The sequence below is a fragment of the Aegilops tauschii genome, chromosome 2, assembly GCF_002575655.3.
Source record: "Aegilops tauschii subsp. strangulata cultivar AL8/78 chromosome 2, Aet v6.0, whole genome shotgun sequence".
Taxonomy (NCBI): domain Eukaryota; kingdom Viridiplantae; phylum Streptophyta; class Magnoliopsida; order Poales; family Poaceae; genus Aegilops; species Aegilops tauschii.
The window spans coordinates 126,561,751-126,580,190 of record NC_053036.3 but is presented as its reverse complement, the minus strand read 5'-3'; the positions used below and the strand labels follow the sequence as shown (position 1 = coordinate 126,580,190).

Here is an 18,440-nt window from a genome sequence, read left to right as displayed (position 1 = left end):
GGATGCTTAAGTGCAAACCGACGACTACACCCATGTCTACCACTGACAAGATCACTGCTGTTGATGGTGAGCTTCTGTCTTCTGCTGATGCAACGGAGTACAGGAGTATTGTTGGTGGTCTTCAGTACTTGACGATCACACGACCGGACATCTCTTTTGCTGTCAACCGAGTTTGCCAGTATCTGCAGTCACCCCGTGACACTCATTGGTCTGCTGTTAAGCGCATCTTGCGCTACATTCGATTCACGGTGTCTCACGGCTTGCATATTCGACCGACCTCCTCTGGATGTCTCTCGGCGTATTCTGATGCGGATTGGGCTGGCAGTCCGGATGACAGGCGATCTACGGGGGGTTATGCTGTGTTCTTTGGCTCTAATCTGATCGAATGGAGTGCTCGGAAACAGGCCACTGTCTCACGTAGCAGTACTGAAGCTGAGTATAAGGCTGTGGCCAATGCGACTGCGGAGATTATCTGGGTACATTCTTTGTTTCGGGAATTGGATATATCCCAGTCACAGTCTCCTGTTCTTTGGTGTGATAACATCGCTGCTACATACCTCTCTGCAAATCCGGTATTCCATGCCCGAACGAAACACATCGAAGTTGACTATCACTTTGTGCGTGAACGTGTCTCTCAGAAGCAACTACAGATCAAATTCATCTCTTCCAAGGATCAACTTGCAGACATCTTCACCAAGCCATTGCCTCTACCACAGTTTGAGGCTTGTCGGCGCAATCTTACCCTTCTAGATTCTTTAGGAAGTGGCTAAGATTGAGGGAGGGTGTTAGACTGTATAGCCTTTATATTTACACGTGTATATTGTAACGTTGTATTCCACTCATTATATATATGTGATAGGCCGGTTCCCCCAAAACCTATTGTCTCACACTATGCAAGTGCGGAATGCACAGAGTTGATTCAGATTCTATCGTCGGAACCGAATCCGGGTTGAACGAGTCGAATTCGGTCCTCGGAAAACACGACGCAATATAAAAGGGCTGCATTGCTCACAAAACCAGCATTAAACTGATTTTTTCCACCTTCGTCATTGTGAAAAGAAAGCCAAATCAAACGGGAATAACACCTACTACCCTTACAAGTCATGGGTCATGACGCATATTACCAATTCGCAAAGCGGGTAGGTAGGAAAAGGCGCAGGCGCGCGCGTTGCCCCTTCCACGATCCCGTTCTAAAACCGCAATGAAATAGTCAATCCACACTGAAAATTCCCACCATGACACAAGAACAGTTTGTGATTTGTACAGGCAGCAGCCAGCACAATTTTATTCATTTCATTCCTGGAGTCAAACGCAACACGATGCCATGTCATCGCAGCAGAGCCAAGCCAAGCCAAAGCTCTGCACGCCCCCACGAGAGAGAGAAAGAGAGAAGGAATTGAGGTCGCGCCTATATATTCTGCCGAACCAGGTGCGGCCTCGCCACACCACCCACACGGACACGGTCCCGCCTCGCGAACCATCGTCGGGCTCCTCTCCTCTCTCCTTTTCTCTCTTTCTCCCGCGCGACCCACACACAGGCCAGCTAGCTAGCCAGAGAGAGCGCCCGCACGACGACGTACGTGTCGAGCTCGCGGCGGCCGGAGGCGCTCGGTATATGCTGCGCGGCGACGGCGACGTTGCGAGGTAGCTAAGCTAGCCGCCGATGAGGAGCGAGGGGGTGATCAAGGCCGGCGGAAGGGAGAGGTCGTCGTCGCCGTGGAGGTCGCTCCTTGGCGGCTGCCTGGGCGGCGCGGCGGGCGACCACGGGGCGAAGAAGAAGCCCCGCCCGCGCTCCGGCGGCGGCGGCGGGCTGCGGCGGCTGTCGTTCACGGACCTGAGCGGCGCGGCGGACGAGGACCTGTCCATCTCCCTCGTGGGGTCCAACCTGCACGTGTTCACCGTCGCCGAGCTGCGTGCCGCCACGGGCGAGTTCGCGGACGACAACTTCCTGGGCGAGGGCGGGTTCGGCCCCGTGTACAAGGGCTTCGTCGGCGGCGGCGTCAAGCCGGGGCTCAAGCCGCAGGCCATCGCCGTGAAGCTCTGGGACCCCGAGGGCGCGCAGGGCCACAAGGAATGGCTGGTACGTCCGCGCCCCACGTGTCCTCCTCAACCCCTCATCCATCCATTAATCTTCTTTGCGCGTGCAATAGCCACAGCCCAACGGCAACTGGTAGAGGAGTAGCAGTAGTGGTATGCGGACGGCTGCGCGCGCTAGCTGGAGTAGCTTTTCTTGGAAGAGATTCCAGTTATATCTGACATCGATGGCCTAATATAATGCACGCTTGGGGGAGGGAATAGGGCTTGGATTTCTTTCTTACAGTGAAAGAGTGGGCTCCTGCATGGTTAACCAACAAGTTAGCATAGATCCCTTACAAGGATGTCCAAATCCAATCCTTACATCTGGTGCACCATTGAGTAGCTTCATGGATAATTGAAATCTAAAAGCTACACCGTTGCAGGAATTCTCCTGGAGAGGTTATTATCAATCATTTATTAATACTATAACATAAATCCAGTTTTGCTGGGAAGCAACCTGTGTATGTAACCTGTAGCCAAGAAGCAATGCTTTTAGAGTTATAGGCAAGTTAAGCTAGCTCGCTGTCCTAAAACGGGCGTGGAAGTTCGAGGTTTCTTTCAGGAGAATATTCTTGGTTACACAGTAATTGAGCTGTTGTTCCTTGTGAACTTTTCACAAGTTTTTTTTGTGTTCCCAACATGGCTTGTTTCGCAATGAAAACATAGCATCAAGATCAATTCAACCTTTACGTTAATTAATAACTACTCCCTCTGTAAACAAAAGAGCATTTAGATTACTAAAGTAGTGATCTAAACGCTCCTATATTAGTTTACGGAGGGAGTATCAACCAAGTGACTTTCACACCACGTGTTTAAGTTTTCTGAAAGAGCAATTCTCAACCACACATAAACCAAAGCTAAGCTGAGCAGGCAAGGCATGCATGCCCCGTAAAATATCTCGGCGCCAAGGATTAGGACCTGTGGGCCAGGCCAGGAAAACCGGTGAGCGAGGTTTGTTGGGCGATGTGACGGTTCCGGCAGCCGGCCGGCGGCCGGATAAAAGTCGGGCGGCCTAAAACGATGGACACGGACACGGACATTGACCCTGATTGATTAATTGGTTGTTGTTTAATTTGCTCGTGCGTGCGTGCAGGCGGAGGTGATCTTCCTGGGGCAGCTGCGGCACCCCAACCTGGTGAAGCTGGTGGGCTACTGCTGCGAGGACGCCCACCGCCTCCTCGTCTACGAGTACATGCCCAACGGCAGCCTCGAGAACCACCTCTTCGTCAAACGTACGTCCCTCACTCCATTTTACTTACAGTCTCGTTAAATCTCAGTCGACTTGGTTATGCCCCATGCTATATTCGACAGATATTACATTGAGGATTGTGCAATTTTTTCTCTTGACCGAGACTTGGTTAAGTGTCAGCCACACCCTTTTACTTGCTGCTTCGTTTGTCTCAATCATGCATATGGATGAATCAAATTGAATAAACAGTAGAAAATATATGATTTGGTAGTCTGCTAGCTGTGGTGATAGAGATGAGTTGGTTGACCTGCCTCCGGTAAGTACATTGACTTGGCATGCCCATGGGCGGATGGAAACCAGCTGCCTGAATTCAAAAGTCTGTCAGCAAGTTGGCAATTGCCAGAATTTTAAATTACAGATGCAGTTGCACGGCGGCCGAATTTTCCTCAGCTAACTCGCAACGTTTTTCAGAGTTCTGACCAACTAAACTTGACCCATCTCTGAATTAACATACCCATCTCCATGCGTGCACCAGAAGGCAGATTGGAGGTCGCTGGTCAGAACTCAGAAGCAAGTGAGGTCACGACTCACGAAGATAGATATAGTTGCCCGATCCATGTCGCGATTAATCTATCTCAGCACGCTACAATTTTCATAGCCTCACTGATTGATCTCCTCTCGCCCAATAGTCCTCGCGAGATCTCCTAACGCGTTGACCACCCCTGCATTCAGAAAAATGTACGAACAGTCTCGACAGTAGGCGCGAAATGTATACGAGATCTCTGTCGGCAAGACAGTAACGCTGTCGGGGCATCGGCGGATTATTCCTTGTCTAGTGTATACAGAACAATTGACTAGGAAATGGAGAATGTGGCTCTGGGTCGAATCTTGCAATGATTTTTGTGTGTGTGATGTCTTGCAGAGGTTCCTTCGGCGCTGTCGTGGTCGACGCGGCTCAACATCGCCGTCGGCGCCGCGAAGGGGCTGGCGTTCCTCCACGACGCCGAGAAGCCGGTCATCTACCGCGACTTCAAGGGCTCCAACATCCTCCTCGACTCAGTGAGCCCCCTCTCCGGCCTGCTCATCTCACATCACACTAAATGAAGCTAAGTTGCTCATGTTTTTGGTCGATCCGTCTGCGTGCAGGACAAGAAGCCGAAGCTGTCGGACTTCGGGCTGGCCAAGGACGGGCCGGAGGGGGACGACACGCACGTGTCGACGCGGGTCATGGGCACCCACGGCTACGCGGCGCCGGAGTACATCATGACGGGCCACCTCACGGCGAAGAGCGACGTGTATAGTTTTGGGGTGGTGCTGCTGGAGATCCTCACCGGCCGGCACTCGGTGGACAAGACCCGGCCCAGCAGGGAGCAGAACCTGGTGGAGTACGCGCGGCCCGGGCTCAGGGACCCGCTCAAGCTGGCGCGCCGGATCATGGACCCGGCGCTGGAGGGCCGGTACCCGGCCGCCGCGGCGCAGAAGGCGGCCGCGGTGGCGCACCAGTGCCTGAGCAGCAGCCCCAAGAACCGGCCGGACATGTCGGCCGTCGTGGAGGCGCTCGAGCCGCTGCTCTCCGTCACGGAGGACGTCGCCGTGGGGCCGGTGGTGCTGTTCGTGGCCGCGCCGGAGCCGGCGGCGGCGGAGGAGAAGGAGAGGAAGGAGCGGCCGTCGAGGACGGCGAGGGACGTCGGCGCGCACCACCGGCGGAGGCTCCGGTCGCCCAAGGGCAGCCCCAGGAAGCGAGGGGCCGGGCCGAAGGAGGAGTTCTGGGTGTGGCACGTGCCGGCCGAGGACGACAAGAAGGCGTGACGCCGGCGTGCGCTCCTCCCGTCGGCGTCGTCGCGTGTTCATGTGGTGTACATATGAGAGAGAGAGAGGTGCTGCTATTGTTTAGGATTTAATTAGGATTGCATGCGCATCCCTGTAGTTCTACGATCATGGCGAGTCTTGGTTTTTCTCTTTGGTTTTCTTTTGCTTTGGATCTCTAAGTGCTTACAGTGAGATGCAGAATGTGGCCCATAAGTGGAGCTATATCAAACAAGAGTACCGATTGATCAACATAACGGAAATTTGGTCGCATGTTCTTCTTGGATTGAAGCTACGACAATGCGAGTGTTCACTGTTCAGTATGCATGGGTGTCAATCGGTGTTAAGATAACCTAGGAAACAATCGGTCTTCTACGTGATCTCGGTTTTGGTTGTTTTGAGGAGGTGGTATCTTGTCCGAAAACTACTATGTTTCAATCTGAAACATCAATATATACACATCCACTAGCAATATCATCGTGGTCTGTTCGTTTTTCTACATCTACGCCTGCCATGAAGACTTCCAAGAAGCAGAGGAGGAAGGTGCCGACTCCGGAGCTGTTGAACGAGCTCGTTTGGGAGATCCTGATCCGGCTGCCGGTGGAGTCGCTCCTGCGTTTCAAGCGTGTCAGCAAGGCCGGCGCGCAATCATATCCGACCCCTTCTTCATTCAGTCGCACCTCCAGCTATCGGCCTCCAAATGGGAGCAGAAGCCATCCTTGCTCATCACCCCGCACTGTCTCGACCGTTTCATCGAAGGCGAGAACTGGCCGACCACCTTCTCCAGCAGCATCTTCTTCTACCGGTGGCAGCAAGGTGCCTCCGAGGCTCGGCTCGTGCATGGCAGGGACCTCGCCGGAGAATTCAGCTCCGTCTGCTACTTCGCCCACTGCGACGGCCTGGTGCTTGTCCCCACGGACACCAACGTCTACGTCTTCAACCCGGCCACCAGGGACGTCGTCACGCTGCCGGAGAGCAGCCGGAACGTGCTGCCCGGTCGCGTCAACCTCTCCGTGGGGTTCGGCCGTGATCCGCGCACCGGCATGTACAAGGTGGTCCGCTCCTTCTTCCGCCCACGAGATCGTAAAACGGGCATCTTCAACATGGGGATGGAGGTGTGCACCCTGGGCGGCGGCGACGGCGGCCGCCATTGTTGGAGGGAAACCGCGGCGGATCCACCGTACCCTGTTGAGGCGTGGGTCACAGCCCAGTCCGTCAAGGGAGCGGTTTACTGGACCATCGACATAAGCCATCTCGAGCCGCGTCCGCATAGCCTTCTTCGCTTTGGCTTGGAAGACGAGGCGTTCAGAATGACCAATTTGCCTGATTCTTTGGCCACCGGAGATGGTGTGTACTTCAACCTGAATGTGATGCGGGGGGAGTTATGTCTGACCGGCAGTCGCGTCGGCGAGCCTGGCGGCGACGACCACCCTCTGATGATCTGGACGCTCGTGGAAGACGACGGGCCCAGGCCCCTGTGGGAGCCGCGTTACAAGCTGAATCTCACGGTCCCGTGCCATCCCTTGTCAATTCTTCCGGATGGTGCGGTGCTGATATCGCTGTTCGACAAACTCCAGCGCTATGATCCGCAATCGAAGGAACTGACACTGGTGTGTGAGCTTGACAGCCTGAGGTTCCGGCGTGCTACTAGGTCACGGAGGCCTGGCTTTAAGAATTTGCACTTCTTCAACGTCATCCCCTATACGGAGAGCCTGATTCCACTCATTGTTCGGAGCAGCTAATGTTGGCAGCGTATTGGATGTAATGATGTCTTATGTTATGAGACGGAGGGAGTAGTACTTTTAATTTAGTACGAATAATGTAAACACTGTTGAGTGTGGATTTTGTACCAACCCAGTAGTCGGGTATGGGAGCTATCTACACCATCTGTTTATCACTGAGATCTGTGTGTCACTTCACCATCTCTTCTCCCCGCAATGAAATTTCTCAGAAATGCATTCTTTATAGCATCAATCTTTGCAACACAAAATACTCTGCAAGGTTCAATGCTGTCAGATAATAGCCGTGTCGCTACCTCAACGGACCTGACACCGACGCTTGTTGCTAGTTTTGTAAAAACATGTGTCGAATATTAGGTGTGCAAGTTAGGCTATGATTACTCCCTCTGTTTATGAATATAAAGCCTTTCTAGAGATTTTAATACAGACTACATACAAATGTATAGACATATTTTAGAGTATAGATTCACTTGCGCGTATATATAAGCGCCTGCATCTGTGTTCTAAAAAAAGTGTAGATTCACATATTTTGTTAAATATGTAGTCCATATTGAAATAAGGTCTTATATTTAGGAATGGATGGAGTAGATTTGTAATTAATAGAGAATTAGATGTTAGAGTCGAACACGTGTAACTTGGGCCTATTCCTAAATACAGTTGATAAAAGACCACTAAGTCCATCAAACAACGCTCCAACCACCCGCCATGGCCGGTTCGGGCACCCCTGCCATGGTTGGCCAAACCGTTCCTCTCGTAACCTCTGTCTACCCGATCAGTTTATGTCTAGTCCATTGGCTGCCACATAGTGTCCTTATGGAATAGGCTCAAGTTAAACATGTTCGACTTCAACATCTAATTCTCTATTAATTACAAATCTACTTCCTTCATTTCTAAATATAAGACCTTTTAGAGATTTTAATATGAATTACATATGAAGCAAAATGAGTGAATCTACGCTCTAAAATATATCTATACATCTTTATGTAGTTTGTATTAAAAACTCTAAAAAGACTTATATTTATAAACAGAGGGAGTAATTGTAGCCTAACTCGTACCACCTAATATTAGACACATATTTTAACAAGACTAGCAACAAGCACTAGTAGAAAACAGGGCTCTGGTCCAGGCCAGATAAGGGCATTAATCCCGGTTCTCTTACGAACCGGGACCAATGGGTGCATCAGTCCCGGTTCGTGAGGCCAGGGCGCCGTCCGGGCCTCGCGGGCCATAGGTCCCGGTTCGTCTGACCCCTTTGGTCCCGGTTCCAGACACGAACCGGGACCAAAGGGCCTCGCTCCTGGCGCAGCGCCTTTAGTCCCGGTTGGTGGCTGGAACTGGGACAAAAGAGCAGGCTTCTGTCCCGGTTCTAGCCACCAACCGGGACTAAAGAGATGCCAATTTATATGGTCGCCCCTGCCCGCTCACTCCTCTGTTTTTTGGTCGGCCGGCGTGTGGGAGGTGTGTGCTGCTCTGCTCTCACCTCCTATGCACATGAGGTGTTCGATGAAATGCCCGAGCCACACTTAAGATTTCTCCTCTCCAAGATCGACCTCCAAGCTCCATTTTCCTCAAGATTTGTCTAGGTTTGGCGGTCCGTCCCGTGCCGTCTCGCCCGCGCCGATCTCGTCGCTGGCACCACCGTGATGAGCCTCTTGTTCTTATCTTCTTTTTAAAAGAAAAAAAAATTCTTACTTGTATGATTTAGATAGATACTTGTATGATTTTCTTACTTCTATTATTGTTTGTTATTATATAGTGACATGGTTTTGGTATCCGCCCCCATCGGCCCTTGCCTTTCTATGATTCGGATGTGGTATAGTATATTTTATTATGATTTGTTTCATTTAGTGTTTATGACAATTATGCCGACCAACGTGACATAGATGTTTTTATCTAGGAGGTATGTGAACCAGAAAATTCCAACCGACCCTCTTGTCCAGAGGTCAAATTTAGTTGAAAGAGAAAATAATTACTTGAAGAAAAAATTGAAAAGAATTGAGGAGAAGAAGATGGAATTGGAGTTGCATGTTGCGGATGTCGTCGATGATCACAAGATCAAGATGGATGCAATGCGCTTGAAGATTAGAAAGATTAAAAAATATGCGGTTCATAATGAGGCTTTGTATCATTATGCCGTTGGATCAATTGTTACCTTAGTTGCGATTATGATCGCATTTGTTGTTGCATTTAAATGTTTTTCATAGTTTCAGTGTATGTTTTAATTATTAGATGCTCTCTAGAGAGCTATATGTTCTTCTATGAGAACTATATATGTATGAACTTTATGTATTTATTTTTTCAGTAATAATATTTAATCACAATTGTACTTTGGTTTTAATGTGATGATGAACTTGTATTAATTTGGTCACTTCTCTATTCATGATGTTTTGTAATGGTTTTTGATACACTTAAGTATATAATGCACGCAGATGAACCAACAATGGATGTACGATGACCGACGCACCTCCGAGTACATTGAGGGCCTACATAAATTTCTTGAAGTGGCCGAGGCAAACAAGCAGAATGGTTTTATGTATTGTCCATGCCCTGTCTGTGAGAATACGAAGGATTACTCTAACTTGAAAACCCTTCACGTCCACCTGCTTGAGAAGGGTTTCATGCCACACTATAATGTTTGGACCAGGCATGGAGAAAGAGGGGTTATGATGGAAGACAACGAAGAAGAAGAGGATGATGACAACTATCCCCCTGAATACGGTGATACTGCAACGGGGGAAGCTAAAGATCAAGAGGAACCAGACGATGTGCCCGATGATGATCTTCATTGGGTCATTGTTGATGCAAAGAGACAATGCCAAAGTGAAAGGGAGAAGTTGAAGTTCGATCACATGTTAGAGGATCACAAAAAAGGGTTGTACCCAAACTGCGAAGATGACAACACAAAAAGCACGGTACCACACTGGAATTGCTGCAATGGAAGGCAGACAATGGTGTATCTGACAATGGATTTGGGAAGCTACCGAAAATAATGAAGAAGAAGCTTCCAAAGGATAACGAATTACCCGACAGTACGTACGAAGCAAAAAAGGTTCTACGCCCTCTAGGATTGGAGGTGCAGAAGATACATGCATGCCCTAATCACTGCATCCTCTACTGCGGTGAGTACGAGGATCTGAATGCATGCCCAGTATGCGGCGCATTGAGGTATAAGATCAGACGAGATGACCCTGGTGATGTTGAGGGCGAGCGCCCCAGGAAGAGGGTTCCTGCCAAGGTAATGTGGTATGCTCCTATAATACCACGGTTGAAACGTCTGTTCAGAAACAAAGAGCATGCCAAGTTAATGCGATGGCACAAAGAAGACTGTAGGAAAGACGGGAAGTTGAGAGGACCCGCTGACGGGTCGCAGTGAAGAAAAGTCGAGAGAAGCTGGGTGATACGTCTCCAACGTATCTATAATTTATGAAGTATTCATGCTATTATATTATCAACCTTGGATGTTTTATATGCATTTATAGGCTATTTTATATGATTTTTGGCACTAACCTATTAACCTAGTGCCCAGTGCCAGTTTCTGTTTTTTCCTTGTTTTTGAGTTTTACAGAAAAGGAATATCAAACGGAGTCCAATTGACGTGCCAATTTTTGACGATTTTTTATGGACCAAAAGAAGACCCCGGAGTAAAAGTGTTGGGCCAGGAGAGTCCCGGGGCGCCCACGAGGGTGGGGGGCGCGCCCACCCCCCAGGCGCGTGGGCCTGCCTCGTGGACGCCTCGGGCACCTCCTTGACGTGAGACCGAGGCCAAAAATTCCTATAAATACAGAAACCTCAGAAAATTAACCTAGATCGGAAGTTCCGCCGCCGCAAGCCTCTGTAGCCACGAGAAATCAATCTAGGCCCTCTCTGGCACCCTGCCGGAGGGGGCCATCATCACCGGTGGCCATGGAGGAGTATCCCGGAGAGGCCATCATCGCCATGAAGGCCAAGGATCAGAGAGAGAACCTTTCCCCATCTAGGGGGGAGGCCATGGAGGAGGAAGCACAAGGGGGAGAACCTCTCCTCCTCTCTCTTGGTGGCATCGGAGTGCCATCGAGAGGGGAATCATCGCCACGGTGATCGTCTTCATCAACATCACCACCATCATTGTTGGAAATATGCCCTAGAGGCAATAATAAATTGGTTATTATTATATTTCCTTGTTCACGATAATCGTTTATTATCCATGCTAGAATTGTATTGATAGGAAACTCAGATACATGTGTGGATACATAGACAACACCATGTCCCTAGTAAGCCTCTAGTTGACTAGCTCATTGATCAATAGATGGTTACGGTTTCCTGAACATGGACACTGGATGTCGTTGATAACGGGATCACATCATTAGGAGAATGATGTGATGGACAAGACCCAATCCTAAGCCTAGCACAAGATCGTATAGTTCGTTTGCTCAGAGCTTTTCTAATGTCAAGTATCATTTCCTTAGACCATGAGATTGTGCAACTCCCGGATACCGTAGGAGTGCTTTGGGTGTACCAAACGTCACAACGTAACTGGGTGACTATAAAGGTGCACTACAGGTATCTCCGAAAGTGTCTGTTGGGTTGGCACGAATCGAGACTGGGATTTGTCACTCCGTGTAAACGGAGAGGTATCTCTGGGCCCACTCGGCAGGACATCATCATAATGTGCACAATGTGACCAAGGAGTTGATCACGGGATGATGTGAGTTACGGAACGAGTAAAGAGACTTGCCGGTAACGAGATTGAACAAGGTATAGGGATACCGACGATCGAATCTCGGGCAAGTAACATATCGATAGACAAAGGGAATTGCATACGGGATTGATTGAATCCCCGACATCGTGGTTCATCCGATGAGATCATCGTGGAACATGTGGGAGCCAACATGGGTATCCAGATCCCGCTGTTGGTTATTGGCCGGAGAATGTCTCGGTCATGTCTGCATGGTTCCCGAACCCGTAGGGTCTACACACTTAAGGTTTGATGACGCTAGGGTTATAGGGAAAGTATGTACGTGGTTACCGAATGTTGTTCGGAGTCCCGGATGAGATCCCGGACGTCACGAGGAGTTACGGAATGGTCCGGAGGTAAAGATTTATATATGGGAAGTCCTGTTTTGGTCACCGGAAAAGTTTCGGGTGATATCGGTAATGTACCGGGACCACCGGGAGGGTCCCGGGGGTCCACCAAGTGGGGCCACCAGCCGCAGAAGGCTGCGTGGGCCAAGTGTGGGAGGGGACCAGCCCCAGGTGGGCTGGTGCGCCCCCCACCAAGGCCCAAGGCGCATGGGAGAGTGGGAGGGGGCAAACCCTAGGTCCAGATGGGCCTTAAGGCCGACCCTAGTGGCGCCCCCCTCTCCTCCCCTTGGCCGCCCCCCTAGATGGGATCTAGGGCTGGCCGCTAGCCCTTGGGGGTGGAAACCCTAGAGGGGGCGCAGCCCCTTCCCCCCTATATATAGTTGAGGTTTGGGGCTGCCCAAGACATGAGAACGTCTCTCTTTCGGCGCAGCCCTACCCCTCTCCCTCCTCCTCCTCTCCCGCGGTGCTTGGCGAAGCCCTGCGGGATTGCCACGCTCCTCCATCACCACCACGCCGTCGTGCTGATGTTGGATGGAGTCTTCCCCAACCTCTCCCTCTCTCCTTGCTGGATCAAGGCGTGGGAGACGTCACCGGGCTGCACGTGTGTTGAACGCGGAGGCACCGTTCTTCGGTGCTCAGATCGGAATCAACCGCGATCTGAATCGCTACGAGTACGACTCCCTCATCCGCGTTCTTGCAACGCTTCCGCATCGTGATCTACAAGGGTATGTAGATGCACTCCCCTTCCCCTCGTTGCTAGATTACTCCATAGATTGATCTTGGTGATGCGTAGAAAATTTTGAATTTCTGCTACGTTCCCCAACAGTGGCATCATGAGCTAGGTCTATGCGTATTTTCTATGCACGAGTAGAACACAAAGTAGTTGTGGGCGTCGATGTTGTCAATTTACTTGCCGTTACTAGTCTTATCTTGATTCGGCGGCATCGTGGGATGAAGCGGCCCGGACCGACCTTACATGTACACTTACGTGAGACAGGTTCCACCGACTGACATGCACTAGTTGCATAAGGTGGCTAGCGGGTGTCTGTCTCTCCCACTTTAGTCGGATCGGATTCGATGAAAAGGGTCCTTATGAAGGGTAAATAGAAATTGGCATATCACGTTGTGGCTCTTACGTAGGTAAGAAACGTTCTTGCTAGAAACCCATAGCAGCCACGTAAAACATGCAACAACAATTAGAGGACGTCTAACTTGTTTTTGCAGGGTATGCTATGTGATGTGATATGGCCAAAAGGATGTGATGAATGATATATGTGATGTATGAGATTGATCATGTTCTTGTAATAGGAATCACGACTTGCATGTCGATGAGTATGACAACCGGCAGGAGCCATAGGAGTTGTCTTTATTTTTTGTATGACCTGCGTGTCATTGAATAACGCCATGTAAATTACTTTACTTTATTGCTAAGCGCGTTAGCCATAGAAGTAGAAGTAATCGTTGGCGTGACAACTTCATGAAGACACAATGATGGAGATCATGGTGTCATGCCGGTGACAAAGATGATCATGGTGCCCCGAAGATGGAGATCAAAGGAGCAAAATGATATTGGCCATATCATGTCACTATTTGATTGCATGTGATGTTTATCATGTTATGCATCTTATTTGCTTAGAACGACGGTAGTAAGTAAGATGATCCCTCACTAAAATTTCAAGAGACGTGTTCCCCCTAACTGTGCACCGTTGCGAAGGTTCGTTGTTTCGAAGCACCACGTGATGATCGGGTGTGATTGATTCTAACGTTCGCATACAACGGGTGTTGTCGAGCCTAGCATGTACAGACATGGCCTCGGAACACATACGAAACACTTAGGTTGACTTGACGAGCCTAGCATGTACAGACATGGCCTCGGAACACAAGAGACCGAAAGGTCGAGCATGAGTCGTATAGAAGATACGATCAACATGGAGATGTTCACCGATGATGACTAGTCCGTCTCACGTGATGATCGGACACGGCCTAGTATGACTCGGATCATGTATCACTTAGATGACTAGAGGGATGTCTATCTGAGTGGGAGTTCAATAATCAGATGAACTTCATTATCATGAACATAGTCAAAAGGTCTTTGCGAATTATGTCATACGCTTTAGTTCTACTGTTTAAAATACGTTCCTAGAGAAAATTTAGTTGAAAGCTGGTAGTAGCAATTATGCGGACTGGGTCCGTAAACTGAGGATTGTCCTCATTGCTGCACAGAAGGCTTATGTCCTTAATACACCGCTCGGTGTGCTGAACCTCAGCGTCGTCTGTAGATGTTGCGGAACATCTGACATCCACGTTTTGATGACTACGTGATAGTTCAGTGCGTAATGCTAACGGTTTAGAATTGTGGCACCAAAGACGTTTTTGAAACGTCGCAGAACATATGAGATGTTCCGAAAACTGAAATTGGGATTTCAGACTAGTGCCCACGTTAAGAGGTATGAGACCTCTGACAAGTTTCTTAAGCCTGCAAACTAAAGGGAGAAAAGCTCAATCGTTGAGCATGTGCTCAGATTGTCTGAGTACCACAATCGCTTGAATCGAGTGGGAGTTAATCTCCCAGATGAGATAGTGATAGCTCTCCATAGTCACTGCCACCAAGCTAGTAGAGCTTCGTGATGAACTATAACATATCAGGGATAGTTATGATGATCCTTGAGCTATTCGCGATGTTTGACACCGCGAAAGTAGAAATCAAGAAGGAGCATCAATTGTTGATGGTTAGTAAGACCACTAGTTTCTAGAAGGGCAAGGGCAAAAGGGATACTTCATGAAACAGTAAGTGATTTGCTGCTCTAGTGAAGAATCCCAAGGTTGAACCCAAACCCGAGACTAAGTGCTTCTGTAATGAGGGGAACGGTCACTAAAGCGGAACTACCCTAGATACTTGGTAGATGAGAAGGCGGGCAAGGTCGACAGAAGTATATTGGATATACATTATATGAATGTGTACTTTACTAGTACTCCTAGCAGCACCAGGGTATTAGATACCGGTTCGGTTGCTAAGTGTTGGTAACTCGAAATAAAAGCTGTGGAATAAACAGAGACTAGCTAAAGGTGAGATGACGATATGTGTTGGAAGTATTTCCAAGGTTGATGTGATCAAGCATCGCATGCTCCCTCTACCATCGAGATTGGTGTTTGCATTGAGCACAAACATGATTGGATTATGTTTATCGCAATACGGTTATTCATTTAAGGAGAATAATGGTTACTCTGTTTATTTGAATAATACCTTCAATGGTCTTGCACCTAAAATGAATCTCGATCGTAGTGATACACATGTTCATGCCAAAATAGTAATGATAGTACCACATACTTGTGGCACTGCTATTTGAGTCATATTAGTATAGAACGCATGAAGAAGCTCCATGTAGATGGATCTTTGGACTCAGTCGTTTTTGAAAAGATTGAGACATGCGAACCATGTCTATTGGTATATATGCATGAAGAAACTCCATGCAGATGGATCGTTTGGACTCACTTGATTTTGAATCACTTGAGACATGCAAATCATACCACATGGGCAAGATGACTGAAAGGCCTCGTTTTCAGTAAGATGGAACAAGAGAGCAACTTATTGGAAGTAATACATTTTGATGTATGCAGTCCAATGAGTGCTGAGGCATGCAGTGGATATCGTTATGTTCTTACTTCACAGATGGTTTGAGTAGATGCTGAGTGTATTTACTTGATGAAACACAAGTCTGAATTATTGAAAGGTTCAAGTAATTTCAGAGTGAAGTTGAAGATCGTCGTGACAAGAGGATAAAATGTCTGTGATATGATCATAGAGATGAGTATCTGAGTTACGAGTTTGGCACACAATTAAGACATTGTGGAAAGTGTTTCACAAATAATACCGCCTGGAACACCATAGTGTGATGGTGTGTCCGAACATCATAACTGCACCCTATTGGATATGGTGCATGCCATGATGTCTCTTATCGAATTACCACTATCGTTTATGGGTTAGGCATTAGGGAGAACCGCATTCACTTTAAATAGGGCACCACGCAATTCCGTTGAGACGACACCGTTTAGAGAAACCTGAGTTGTCGTTTCTTAAAAGTTTGGGGCTGCGATGCTTATGTGAAAAAGTTTCAGGCTGATAAGCTCGAACCCAAAGCGGATAAATGCATCTTCATAGAAAACCCAAAACAGTTGTCTCGTGGAATTGTCACGGCAGATGTCCTCGAGCTAGGACTTAGTCGTGGAGCCATCGCAACTAGGAAGCTTGAAGGGGTTATACGGGACAAGGAACACGAGGATTTATACTGGTTTGGCCCCTTACGGTGAAGGTAAAAGCCTACGTCCAGTTTGAGGTGTTATTGATTAGGGTTACGATCGCCAGGGAGCTAAACAGCTATGCCCGGCTCTCGATGAGATTGTTGTCGCCCTTAAACCGCTGTCGGGTCCTCCGTTTTTATAGGGAGGCCGACGCCCAGCAGCCCTTAGAGACCCGGCCGGCTCATAAGAGCGTCCGGCTCGGACTCTAAATAATACTTGCCTTACACTACAAGTCTACTATAACAATGATTGTAACTACGGGCTTTAAGCCATATCCGGGTCTCAGCCCATCTCTGGCCCATCATCTTGAAACTTAGCTCTGGGCTTCTGGCAATGACCCTTAGAGTAACCCGGCCCTCCTGGCGGGTGACTCCAAGGTCTATATCCTCAACATTAGGCCCCAGATTGACTTGAGCCGGCTCGTGTCAATCTTCAACTCTGCCGACAGAGAAAATCTCAGGCTTACCATTCATGTGAAGGCCATAACCCGGAGTGACGTCATCCTCTGGACTCCGGATAATCCGCCGTGACGTCATCCTCCATTAAGTCCGTTTTTTACTCCGCCAGATCCGCAACGGATCTTTGCTTTTACTGTCATTCCAAAAATCGAGGCGCCGTGAGGGGGAGATAACCACGCCGTGGTCTCCTTGAATCTCGCGCCCACTTATGACTCTGCCTTATAAATAGGCCGGCCCAACGCTTTCTTCTCACGCTCTCCTTCTTCCTCCTCGCGCCGTCGCCCCTCTGCCCGAGCTCCGCCACTGCCGCCGCCGTCGCGCCCCTGGTCTTCATCAACCCGGCCGCTGCATCACCCTGATTCGGACCAGATTCACGGCAGCGACCTCCGCTCTTTCCAACTCCGGTGAGTCTCCTTTGCCCTGTCAGATAGATCTACTGTAGGGTTCATCTTGTGTTCTTCGCGTTCATCACCATTGCCGCAAACCTCAGTAGCTCTTGTAGTCACCGCACTCGGTTGATCTTTAACCTCACATAGAGTTAGTGCGGTAGATGTTTGAGATCCATTTCACCTGCAAAAAACCCTGTTTTTACTGCATAAGAACCATGTTCCACCTCAAGAACTTCTCCTGCCTCTGTTTTTAGGTCTAGAAAATTTTCATTTCACCCGACCATTTTGATCCAAAAAAGTTACTGCAATATGTGAAATCTGTTTTACCACACTTAGTAAAAACTGCAGCCCTTGAATCTTGGCGGCTTATATTTCCGACTTAAAGAAAACACATGCCGTAGAACTTTCCGGTTTAAAGAGAACCATGCTCTGTAGAATCCTCCGGCTTAACTGCGGTAAGCCGTAGACGACCAACTTATTCTGAATGCCCCTACGGCTTAGATAACCCACCGTATCTGAATATATATCATTAGTCCCCTTCATAAGCCGCCACCTTAGTTTGAACAGTAAATCTCCGGCTTATAATTAACCCGGATACTTTTCTCTTTAACATAGACCACCAACCTTCACCATGCCTCCCAAGGCTCCCATCACTTGCAACTGGATGAGATCCAACGTCACTGACAAGACCCTAGCCAACTTCGTTAAGTCCGGGTATCTGCCCAAGAAGGAAGTGATGTCCTACCGTGCCCCTGATCCGTCCGAAGAAAGACCACAGCCGAGGGACGGGGAGGTAGTGATCTTTGCAGATCATATGAGCCGGGGCTTCGCACCGCCCGACTCAAAATTCTTCCGGGACGTGCTCAACTTCTTTGACCTTCGGCCTCAGGATATAGGACCCAACTCCATATCCAACATCTGCAACTTCCAAGTCTTTTGCGAAGTGTATCTTGGAGAAGAGCCGAGTCTGCTGCTCTTCAGAGAGCTGTTTTATTTAAACCGCCAAAATGAGTGTGCCAACGGGCCAAGTCTGGAATTAGGCGGCATCTCCATCCAGCGGCGCAGGGACTGTCTGTTCCCTTACGCAGAGCCGCCGAGCCACCCTAAGGACTGGAATATGACTTGGTTCTACTGCCAAGATACGTCCCCGGCTGATGAGAATCCGCTGCCCGGCTTTCGCCCAACACGCCTAGAGCCGACTCATCCGCTATCCGACAAACTGACTGCCGCGGAACGCCAGCCTCTGCTTCCAACGATCAATAAGATCAAGGCCCTGCTAGGCAATGGTCTGAACGGAATTGACCTGGTCCGGGTCTGGATCTCATGGCGGGTGATCCCATTGAGCCGCCGCCCCGGCTTAATGTGTGAGTACACTGGGCGAAAGGATGACCCGCAGAGGCATAGTCGCAATGATTTTCTCACC

The 18,440-nt window shown here is 49.1% G+C and overlaps 2 protein-coding genes across 2 annotated transcripts; both read left to right on the top strand.

The window, feature by feature from the left end:
* Nucleotides 1-1,290: 1,290 nt before the first annotated feature.
* On the top strand, nucleotides 1,291-5,344 carry LOC109783585 (serine/threonine-protein kinase RIPK). The gene is made up of 4 exons (XM_020342180.4): nucleotides 1,291-2,080; nucleotides 3,170-3,308; nucleotides 4,188-4,324; nucleotides 4,412-5,344. The coding sequence occupies exons 1-4, from the start codon at nucleotides 1,664-1,666 to the stop codon at nucleotides 5,072-5,074; spliced, it is 1,356 nt and encodes a 451-aa protein (XP_020197769.1). The 5' UTR covers nucleotides 1,291-1,663; the 3' UTR covers nucleotides 5,075-5,344.
* A 240-nt stretch (nucleotides 5,345-5,584) lies between these two features.
* Nucleotides 5,585-6,813, top strand: LOC109783584 (putative F-box protein At3g52320). The gene is made up of 2 exons (XM_020342179.1): nucleotides 5,585-5,698; nucleotides 5,758-6,813. Exons 1-2 carry the CDS (start codon nucleotides 5,585-5,587, stop codon nucleotides 6,811-6,813), a joined length of 1,170 nt encoding a protein of 389 aa, XP_020197768.1.
* Nucleotides 6,814-18,440: the final 11,627 nt, after the last annotated feature.